General features: G+C 37.2%; 1 protein-coding gene across 1 annotated transcript; it reads left to right on the plus strand.

Moving 5' to 3' along the window:
• The first annotated feature begins 4614 nt into the window (after positions 1-4614).
• Positions 4615-6243, plus strand: LOC103998397 (ethylene-responsive transcription factor ERF118). The gene is made up of 2 exons (XM_065169472.1): positions 4615-4885; positions 4957-6243. Exon 2 carries the CDS (start codon positions 5147-5149, stop codon positions 6002-6004), a length of 858 nt encoding a protein of 285 aa, XP_065025544.1. The 5' UTR covers positions 4615-4885; positions 4957-5146; the 3' UTR covers positions 6005-6243.
• Positions 6244-12376: the final 6133 nt, after the last annotated feature.

The following is a 12376-nucleotide window of genomic DNA, read 5'->3' on the forward strand; positions in this document are numbered from 1 at the left end:
CGTCGCTGCCCTGCGGTGCCTCAGCCCGCGCTGCTGCCCCGCGGCGCCTCTGCCCGCGGGCTCAGTGGCCGCAGGCGCTTCTACCGAGCGGGCTCCCAGCCCCGCCGGCCGCAAGCCTGCTGCAAGCAGATCGCCGGCCGGCTACTGCAGGCACAGCGCTTGCGCATGCGCCGGCGCTGTGCTGCCTGGCTGCGGCTGCGGCTGGCTGCAGGCATGCAGATCGAGGGCAGCAACTGTTGCTGCCCTTCCTTGCTTTTGCGTCAACGATTTTGACGTCAATATTCTTCCTAAACACAACACACGCAGTTCAAAAACCAATCATTCGCACGATCATGGGGGGCGACATCATATGCGCAGCGGAAGAACAAGAAAACAAAAATCCCCGATTCCCAAAAAGATGTTCGTCGTCGTGCGAAGATTGGTGCGCAAAATCCGCAAAACACAAAACTGCGTATAGAGATTGTGTTACCTAGGGAGATCGTATATCCCTGTTTCCTTGCAGATCCTCAGGAGAGGGTGAAGGAGGTCAAGCGTCCTCCTCTCTAGCGGTGATCCACACAGCAGGGTTGCGACGACGCTCCTCAAAACTCCAGGCCTACTCTGAGGGGGAGAGGGAGAGGAGAATAGGAAGGGCAAGCAAAGACTCTAGCCTATAAGGCTGTGAATCCCTCCTATTTATAGAGATCCCGTGTCAAAACCCTAATGGGTCCTTTCCCTAGTGGGTATTGGATCTGCATCCAATAAGACAAGGGCTCCGTCGGATATCTCATATCCGAACCTCTACTCATCGCAATGCCTACCATATGTATGTGACCCTCTAGGCCCAATATCGAGCTGGCCGTGAGTCATACCTGTCAGAACTCCTTCTAACTAAGTGAATTATTATCTCTGTAATAATTCACTCGACTCATCGACTACGGAAGTACTAGGCCACTACGCCGTAGTCCCTAGACGATACAGGGGAATCCAATCCATTGGACCTGTCTGTCCTCAGTTACCATGTACCTATAGTCCCTCATCCATCTAATATCCCAGAGACCGTATATCGAGCATGGTGCTGTCAGACCCATACGGTTTCTACTTGAGTCTCGCTCTAATCGGATTCTCCCGGAGAACTCTTTCTCTCTCAACCCGAATGACCCTGGCCAGGGATTTGTCTGAGCAAGAACACATGGGATATTCCTCTCATGATACCGAGAGTGGATGATCCTCTATCGACACTCAATAGCCCTCGTAAGGTCGACTACCACTCCCAATGACCAGCTGTACTAGATCTGGGAACAACCAAACCTATAAGTCTGGTATCAAAGAGTGGAGCACTCATACAGGACATCCTTGGTGTCTCAAGTCTAAGAACCAGATACACCACTAGGACTACGGAATCGTTGTCTGACAATAAGGCATCATCAACCATCCAGCATTCCGTAAGCGGATCAATTAGTGAACTCATTCTCCAATGAGCACCTGTACTGTATCCCTAGTGTCCCTACACGAGCAGCTATGAGACCAGCTGCATCCATCATATGGACGGGTATACAGCACACCAGTCTATCCGGTTATCACGATGTCCCTCTCGAGTAACCTATGACCGGGATTATTTAGGATATGTGTTTAAAGGTGAATCGATCTCATTATCGTGATCTCATCACGATCCGATTCCCATTGCACAAATCCAAGGACATCACAATACATATGCATTTATGCAATAGTTATAAAGTGATATACGCCAAAAATATAATAAGCAAAAAGATTCTGTATCAAGTCACACGTGCCATCACTCACGTGATTGGCTTGCTGGGCACTTATGACTAGCAATAAGAACCTTAGTTGAGAAGATATTCCAGATAATATCAAACTTCCAAAAGATACTTTACAGATGAATATATTATTTTTATTGATATAAGTAAACTAGAGAGTTACTAGGAAGCAATTAAAAGTGAGTAGAAAAAAAATGGTTAGTTGCTATATAAGAAGAGATTGATGCTTTACAGAAGAACCACACATCTAATTTGGTGAAACTACCAAAGAGAAGGAAGGTATTGAAGAATAAGTGGGTTTGTCGGTTAAAGACTAAAGAACAATGTTCTCAACCAAAGTTCAAAGCTAGATTGGTTGCGAAAGGCTTTAGTTAAAAGAAAGGTATTGATTTTAAAGAGATTTTTTCTCCTATTGTTAAAATGTCTTCTATTTGTGATGCTTTTGGTATTACTGCTAGCCTAGACTTGGAGGTTAAGTAGTTAGATATGAAGACAATTTTTCTTCATAGTGATTTAGAGGAGAAAATTTATATAAAGCAACCATAAGACTTTAAAGTCAAAGATAAAAAAAAATTTATCTACATGTTGAGAAAGAGCTTGTATAGGCTAAACCAAGTTCCAAGGCAGTGGTATAAAAAGTTTGATTTATTTATGGCTAAAAATGAATACAAAAGAACGATTTTAAATCGTTGTATGTACATCAAATGATTTAGTGAGGATTTTATTATTCTCTTGCTGTATATTGATGATATGCTTATCCTTAGGAAAAATATGTCTATAATTGATATGTTGAAAAAGGAAGGAGTAAGTCCTTTGTAATAAAGGACATAGGGCTAGTAAAGTAAATACTAGGCATGCAGATTTTCCATGATAGAAAAAATAATAAAATTTGATTATCACAAAAGAAATACATTAAGGATGTATTGGATAGATTCAATATAAACAATACAAAACTAGTTTATTCTCCTCTTTAATAACCCACAACCCATATTAGTGTTAAAACTCTAACTCTTTTAACCTAAACTTGTGATGACTAGGGCTGAAAAAGAGGGCCGAGACAAAAAGGGTAGAAACAGTTATTGACGTGGCTAAGAAAAATGGAGAAATCGTAACAATTATGGTTAAGGGCAGAAGAACAATAAAAGAAAAAGAGAAGAAGACAGGGATAATGCAGAGGTTATTCTCAATTATCCAAGCAGTGTTCTCACCTTAGGTTAAATCAGATTTGCAATAGATTACTTATTATGATCACTTGAGGAGTTTTTAGATATTATACACAGTAATATAATCCTTGTATCCTAAATATTCTTTTGTGATTGTTGCTTGGGTTTTCGGCAAGAGACTTTGAGATATATACATTTATTATTTTTATAGTGGATCTACTTTTCTGGCTTGTCTCATGGTTTTTACATTTCGCTTTGGAGGGATTTTTTCATGTAAATCTTAATATTTTATATGATTATGATTTTCATTTAATTTCACTACATATTATGGCATGTTTGTATTTATTCATATATAAAATTCTTTGATCCTATCAAACTTCCTCTCATACACACATAACCAAAAGTTCATTAATTAACCATTTTTCTTTATATGTGTTGTAGAAAATTTTAAATGAATTAATAGGAAGAGAATTCAATATGGAATGGACCAAAAATAATTATGACATATCAACTTACAAGGACTTAAAGTTGAGCAACTTACAAGGACTTAAAGCTCACACAATCTTTAATTGTCAAACTTCATACTTGAAAATCTTTTCGTTAAGGTGCTAATAAGAGTGGCTTATACGAAGTCATAAATTATTCTTTAGTGAGTTTTATAAGTTCTTTGATATGATTGCTCCAAACATTCATATGTTGTTTTTTCAGTGACAATAATTGAATCCGTTCATCCACATAGAGCATCAAATTAATGTCTATGTACCTGAGATCCAGGAGAACTTTTTATTTTTAATTAGAAATAGCATTAATAAGAGCAAAAAGAAAAATATAAAATTAAGAAAAATAATCAAATTTAAGCTATGAAATAAATAATTTATATCAATGTGGGTAGAGGTGCATCATGCATAAAATTTACCTCGTATTTTAGTTCTTTAATTAATAAATTTGATAAAAATAGCACTAAAATAAATTTTTATACCTATGGGTCTAGGAAAATTAAATATTGAGGTTTCTGTTTTATTCCAATTAATTCTTTAAAAATATTTACCTCCCTATAGGGCTAAGTGTTTACCCTTCATACGTTAATTGTAATCTTTTTTATATCATTTGTCTTTTTATAGTCATTGTAAAAATTATTTTGTCATAGATATGACTATCAATAATCAATATTATATTATGACTTAGGATGATGTGGCTACTCCTAAATTACAAATATTGAAACCTTACATGACATCTTATAGTAAGCTCATCAACAAATCCTTTTATTGATATATAATACAAGAAATAACTGAAATCACATATGCATGTATAATAAGTCATATACGCCTTTTAAAAGAATCTCAACATTTTTTGTAACAATACAACTTTAGTATGTTCAATGAGACTTATCAATTACAAGTCATATAATGAAATCCACTTGCTGTACTAAAAAACCATCAACTATCGATATATTTAAAATAATCTATGTTTATTTTATGGTAAATTGCCTAAACATTATACTCCCCCTTGCTATAAGCCTTTATTTACAAGGGCGATTCAATTTGATGACAACTAGGTCGGTATGGGAATACATGGAAGGTCAACGCTATAGTTATTATTTGTCCCACTTAATCGAGATGGAGGAAGAAAGAAACAAATAAATAAAGAAACCAATAAATAAAATTAATATGCCAGAAGAACCAGAGCCAAAGGCTCGTAATCCGACCATCTCCCATCTCTCTACCGACCTACTATAAACCCTCCCCTTTCCTCTCTCACACTGTCTCCCTCTCTTTTGCTTGCTCCAAAACCGAGGAGAAAGAGAGAGAGAGGGAGGGGACGAGAGAGGGAGCTCTGATTTATGTCTACGAGCACTGCTGCCTCGTTCCATCGTCAAGCTCGAGCTCTCTGGACTCGCCCCTTCCTTACCTCTGCTCTTGAATTCATGACTCCGAACACCGATTCGATGCGCTTGAATTCGTCGGGGTACGTTTACGATGTTTGCTGGCTTGCTAGCTTACTTGCTTGCTTTGTTGATTGATTTATTTGTGTTGCAGTGCTGGTTTTGGAGTGGAGTCCTTTGGGTTTCTCCTCCTGGATCGGTATTTCTTCATCTTCTTGCTTCGGATTAGAGGAGGAACCCTACCTTGACCAACCCTGTTCTCTCTCCTGCTATTTTTTCTTGTGTTTTGCCCTTTTCTTTTGTGTTGTTTCCGAATTTTGGGGGAGTTCCAGAGGGAGATTAAGATGATGGAGCCGCGGATTCAACAGCTCTGGAGCCGATACAGGATGCGAAGGAAGAGGAAGATGAAGAAGTTAGACAGCTTGTGTTCGATCAGAGATCTGAAACCACCGATGATGAGGAGGAAGATGAGTAGTGGGAAGTTGGAGAGGTCGAGCGCCGCCAGATCGACTCCCGTCCAAAGAATCAGGGTCTTCTTCACCGATCCCGATGCCACCGACAGCGACGACGGCGACGAGGCTGTGATGAAGCAGTGTAAGCGAGTGGTCCGGGAGATCCACGTGGACCGGATCGCTAAAACCCTAAAAACCCCAGCCGATCCGGAGAACGAGAGGAGGCAGAAGAAGAAGAAGGAAGCGGCGAGAGTGGCGGTGCCGTCGCCCGCGGCCACCGGCAGGCACAAGGGCGTCCGGCAGCGGCGGTGGGGCAAGTGGGCGGCGGAGATCCGGGACCCCATCCGACGCGCCCGCCTCTGGCTCGGTACCTTCGCCACCGCCGAGGAGGCGGCTGCCGCGTACCGGGCTGCCGCGTCACGGCTGGAGGAGGAGAAGCGCCGTCTCCAGCACTCTGGGCCGGCGGAGGGCTCGGCCTATTCCTTCGTCTCCGTCCCGTCCCCGTCCTCAGTCCTCACACCGCCAGCGACGACGGCGAAGGAGAAGGCTGAGAGAACCATCGCGGAGCTCTTCAGGGAGAGGCGGGTAGAGGTACCGGCCGAGATGGACTTCGATGCGCTTGACGGAGATGCGCCGTTCTTGCTGGGCGAGCTGGGGGATGACTTGATCGGATTCGACGATGGATTTGACGATCTCCCACTCTGGGGGCAGACATTGGACGGTGGAGATTTCTCCTTCCTCGATCTCTAGCTTCATTTTTGCAGCGTAAATGGTCACAGGAAAAAAGAATTATATATATTATACTTTTATGGTTAGCTTTATAGTGTGTCAGAGGTGGAGGTTTTGGTTCACTCAGCCCTATTTTTGCAGCTTAAGAAGGGCAGAGAAAAATATTAGCTGGGAGACAGTAGAATATGATAGGATTTTGGAAATTGTAATAATCAAAATATATATTGTGAGATATATATATATATATATATATTATGTGACGTGGAGTTTGTAGAGATGCAATATGTTATGTTTCAATAGGATTTGGAAGTGTGTGCGGAGAGGAAAAAGGACAAAAGGTATGTTATAATGTGGTACTCCATGCGTCTTCACACTATATCTCTATAATAATGTTGAGCTGTAGTGCACTAGTGCAACTTTGGGAGGCGGAGCACCCAGGTGCCCTGAAAGTGTGTTAGTGTCTTTAGCTTTGGGTTAAGTTGCTTCCAGTGATGAATAACATGAAAAGTATATTAAATTCAACTATTGCACCTAGTGATAAAAACAATCCATTGATTTTGGTATCTTCTTGTGTTGCACTTGTACACCTAAGTTTGTCAATTTTCACCAGGAATATGGACGCTCCAATTCTGGGTGGTCCCTGTTTGTGACATCGGCAGTTGGATCAAGTCAACAAGGAGTGCCAAACATATCAGCATCTTCTCTTGCATATCTCGGAACTCTTTAGGATTCATCCTTTAGAATAAACCTTAGAATTGTGTGCTTCATTTTTCTTGCATCTTGATCTGAATGATTTGTTGAATTTTATTGGTACTAAGACCAAAGAAACAAGTATTAATTGGTTTATAACTTAATTGGTAAGATGTATTCAATCTTTATATACATTCAAATCTTGGATATTGATCTTGATGGAAAGGGAATATCCAAGATGTCTTTTAGATCTTTCTTTTGCCTATAAATAGATAGACTCTTCTCTTGTTTATAAATTATTTTGTAATAATTTTACCGACTCCATCAATAATGATGGCCTTATAGACAGTAGAAAAGAGAGGGAAAGAGAGTTAGTTTTTTTTATAGGGATCCAACATGACTAATATATCAATGGTATTTCGATTCGATATAAGTATGTTGAATAAAGGTACTTACATCTTTTTTTTTCTAGATCTATGATATATTATATTTCAATTCTTCGCATGAATATTTTTCGTATTACATGTCTCACAATTGATATAGGTTAATAAAATATAATATCTTAGGTCATAATAGAATTTTATATTTATTTGTATGATTAAATCTATTCATCATTTGAGTCACTATTTCAATCTCGAAGTAATGTTATTGTTCCAAATTAATCTATAGTGTATTATGTCAGATTTTGTGAGTCTACCCCTTGGTGCTCCTCGCTTGTGGGTGATGGGGATTCTCTTGCACACACGGGGTGAAATCCATGGGAGTCATTGTGTTTGGGCATTGGAAAGTGTGTTACTCGATTTTGGTCAATGGGTTGTCATCGGCAATTTACTGTTGATGATGGCAATGGTTGATGCTATAAGCTCCGATGATGGTCTACTGTTTGGCGAACAACGATGTCTGGAGAGTGTGCATTGGCAAGAACGATACAGTTGTGGTAGTATTAATGTTGGATAAATGTCACTAAACAACAGGTGTGTAAACAACGGACAATGGTGCATGAACGACGCTGACGTGATTATTGACTTGATGAGAAGAATCATGCACCGTGGATGTTGGTCATCGATGAGGGGTTGTGATCGACGACGGAAGGTACCAATAGAGAAGAGGAAGGCCACGAGGGTGCTACGTGTTTGTGCACCTAATTTTGACCTAATTAGGTCAAAATTGATTTTGATCTAATGTTTGATCGAGCCCCCAAAATCTAATTTTTTTGACCTTAGTCAACCCTAATTTTGATCGAATCTAAATTTTGACTAGATAGATCTAATTATGACCAATTTCATTTTCATTGAGTTTTGACATGGTCAAACCCTAATCTTTGGTCAAAATTTAGTCATGCCCAAATTCAATTCTAACATGACTTGTGATTTTGACCAAACATAGTCAAAATCGTTTGGACCAAATGGTAATTTTGAGGCAAATTTGGATTTTGATCACACATTGGATTTGGATCCTACTTTTACTTATTTGGGCTGGCTATCGAGCCCAATTTGGGTGATCCTGTTCCGGACTTCCCAATTTGTTATTGTTAAATTTGGGTTATCAAATTAAATAGAGTTGATTATCTTGGACATTATATCAAAATTAAAGAAAAAATAAATTATTTTTTTTTTTGTTGTCCATGTGACATAATGTATTATTGTCCAAATTTAATTGCTTATATATATTAAAAAAATTAATTATTATCTTTGGATATTTATGTGGCTATTAACACATGAGGATAAAAGAAAAAAATTATGAAATAGTATTTATTTTCACATGAAAGCAAGATGTTTATCCTTGATTATTGCTATTATGTGATTGTGCTTATTGAGGTTTATTTTTAATCATTATTGTATTATTTTATTGAATAAATTTTACATAATAATAGCATTAAGTGACTTAGGATGAAAGACTTCTGAGATATAAATTATAATAAATAAATTATAGTTTATTTTATATTTTATTGATCTTATGAGATATAAATTATAATAAATTATTTATCATTCATTTTATATTTTTATTGATCTTATAGTTGTCAAAGTGGCTCAGATTAATAAATTTATAAAATTATATTAAAAATTAATCATAAATGATATTAAAGAAATAATATTCATGATTACACTAATAATTAAGAGATTTAGATAATTCTAACGAAGAGTTTTCTTTAATTAATTATGTGGTAGGGAAGAATCATGCGTTTTAGATAGCTACATCGATTAGAATTGTATACCCAAAAATAACGAAGACACATAGATCAAATTATAATTTTAGCAGTACTTCTTTCTTTATATACTCAAGCATCCAACATATTAATTCTTTCTAGATTAAATTATTCAAAGTGGTTTGAGCATGGATAATTAACGTTGGGTGTATTAAGTCTTGATTTGATATTACTTGTTGAAGACCTATAAATATATAAATATCTTTGATGGTAGCACTATAGAATAAATAAGTGAAATTAATGCCTAAGAAAGATCTATAGGCTTAATTTGATATTTAAAAGAATGAGAATTATAAATAATATCAAGATTTCATAATCATCAACAAATAGTTCAATGGAATACTTAAAGGCTATTGAAAAACATTTCAAGATTGTTAAAATGTTTTAAGGCACCATGAAGAAAGAGTTGACCACAGCATAATATGATGGTATTAGAGAAATTAGAGATCATATCTTCTTTTTGATCAATAAAGCTAGTAAGTTCAACACCTTGGGTATGAATGTGATGAGTGCTTTTGTGCAATTCATTTTTAATTCACTTCCTTCGTAATTTGAGTTATTCAAGATCCACTATAAAATAAATAAAGATTGGTAGAATTTGAATAAATTGACCAGTATATGTGTGTAAGAGGAATTAAAATTAAAGAAAAAAAAGCTCATGATGTTTTTACTATTTCTTAAGGATCTAATAATGAGAAAAAAAAAGGGTTATCTACTAAAGAAGCTTATTGGGTATGAAAATTCTGCTCTCGAGAAAAAAAAAGTTTTCATAATAAAGTATCACTTTTGTGATTAGAAATGATATGCGAAGAAGGATTGTGCTAGCACAAGGCTTGTCTGAAAAACTAGATAAAACATTTACCTTTATATGTTTTAAATTAAACATTAATAATGTCTCTTATAAAACTTGATATATAGATTCTGATGTTTTAACTCATATTACTAATAATCTAAAGAGATTATTTTCATTTCGAAAACAAAAAAGATATAAAAAATTATTGTTATAAGAAATCATCTCAGAATGAAGATAGTAGTGGTGATAACTTATTGCTTATGTTTCGAGACAAAGTCATTTGATTGATCTTGAACATGTTTTCTATGTTTCTTCAATTTCTAAAAATTTAACTTTTCTTTCTAAAGTCGATGAATTAGGATATACTCTTTTTTTAGTTGAAAAATATTTAGTATATTTTATTTTTCAATAAAAAATTATTTTTAATTCTATATGATGGTTTATATAGAATTAATTTGAATCATAAGTCTGAGAAAACATTGATAACCCTATAATTGGATGTTGAAATGAAATGTAGTTCCATTAATGAAAATTTTTTTTATCTTATGGCATAGATGTTTGGGGTGTATATTTAAAGAAAGAATTGAAAAATTAGTAAAGAATATTATTTTAAAAAATTAAGACTTCATTAATTTTGATATGTGCATAGATTGTATTAAAAGAAAGCAAACTCAACGTATCAAGAAAAATATTATAAGAATTTAAAAACTCCTTAAGATTATATATTGATATTTTCATATTATTTTATATTCTATATTTTAGTAGAGAAAGATATGATGACTTTTTGAGATATGAATATGCTATATGAAAAATCTCAAACTATTGACATTCTTAATGAATACATAAGTAAAGTTGAGAAACAATTAGATAGAAAAATAAAAATCATGAGGTCAAATAGGGGTGATAAATTTTAGAGTAAATATGATTAATTGGGTTAGAATCTTGGCCCATTTGTTAAATTCTTAGAAAAATAAGATATTTATACTTAATATTTATTACCAAAATTATGAATAGTATGTCCCTACTAAGTTAGTTCCATCAACTCCTTTTAATTTATAGACTAGTAGAAAATCCAGTTTCAAACATTTATATATTTCATATTGTCTAACAGAAATAAGAGTCTTTTTCTTTTGTAAGGACTGAAATCGATACTAAGAGGGGGAGAGGAGGAGGGTGAATTAGTACTTACGTAAAAATTATATTAATTTGAAAACTAGTTCAATGTAAAAAATCTATTTCGATAAAGCCCATATCGGAAAGTGTTGTTAGGATCAAGAGCACTAAAAAGGGGGGGGGGGGGGGGGGGGGGGGGGTGAATTAGTGCAGCGGAAAACCTTCTACAATAAAAATCGCGTTCGTTCGATAAAAGTGATTTCGGTAAGAAAGCCGATTCGTAAATCACTTTAACTTTTGATTAAGCGAGATGCAGTAAAGATATAAGTGCAGTTTGCAGTTATGGTTCAAATCAGATAGTAGGCGCAAACTGAAATATGATATTCGTACGAAAAAATTGATTTACGTCTAAATGCTGATTCGTAAATCACTTGATTAAGCGAGATGCAGTTAATATGATAGAAATCAAAACGTAAACGCAAACTGAAATATGATGATCGTACGATAAAACTGATTTACGTCTAAACGCCGATTCGGAAAGTGCAAAGCTTGAAACCCGATCATATATGCGCAGAAAGCAGTAAGCTTTTGAGGAGATTTGCAGTAAGGATAAGATGCTCAAAATAAATACAAACCGAGATTTAGAGTGGTTCGGTCAATCTTGACCTACTCCACTTTTGGCTTCCTCCACCGACGAGGTCACTGACGTCAACTAGAGGCCTTCCTTCAATAGGCGAAGGCCAACCACCCTTTAACAATTTCACTCCTTTTGACGAGCTTAGGAGACAACCCTTACATAATTTTCTCTCCTCTCTTTAAAGATCAAAACTTGGAAGAAAAGAGGGAGAAGAACTTTTGGCCTTTACAATAATTTTGAGCTCTAAAAATCATAAAGTACAATCAGAATTTTGGTGGTTTCTGGGTGCCCTTTCAGTGCTGAAAGGGTGGGGTATTTATAGGCCCCAACCCAGTTCAAATTTGGAGCTCAAAACTGTCAATTCCCGGAATTCCGGGATCTAGCGGTTGCACCTCCTGACTGAGGCGGTTGCACCGCCTGGTAGAGCTCGAAGACTGAGCCTCTAAGCGGTGCCACCTCCTGTCAGGGACGTTTACACCTCCTGCTAGAGCTCGAAGACCGAGCTCAGGCGGTGCCACCGCCTGACTGAGGCGGTTGCACCTCCTGCCAAAGCTCGAAGACCAAGCTCAGGCGGTGCCACCTCCTGTTAGGGGAGGTTGCACTGCCCAGTCTCGCTCGGAGACTGAGCCCAAGCGGTGCCACCTCCTAGCTGGGGCAGTTGCACCACCCAGTCTCGCTCGGAGATTTAGCCTAGGCGGTGCTACCTCCTGGCTTGGGCGGTTCAACCGCCTGGCAGAAATCAGGGTCCGAATGGGTTGATCCATTCGGCCCAATTTGGGTATTTCAGGGGCCCAATTGCCCCAAGATTAAGTTAATGGGATCACCTCCCATTTCCAACTTAATCATTGTGCTAACTATGATATTTCCAAAGACATTTACTGCAACTTGCTCCGGTGTGTCAATCGCTTCTTCCGGCGAGCTTCCGGCGAACTTCCGTCGATCATCCGATGAACC

The sequence above is a fragment of the Musa acuminata genome, chromosome BXJ3-9 (assembly GCF_036884655.1).
Source record: "Musa acuminata AAA Group cultivar baxijiao chromosome BXJ3-9, Cavendish_Baxijiao_AAA, whole genome shotgun sequence".
Taxonomy (NCBI): Eukaryota; Viridiplantae; Streptophyta; class Magnoliopsida; order Zingiberales; family Musaceae; genus Musa; species Musa acuminata.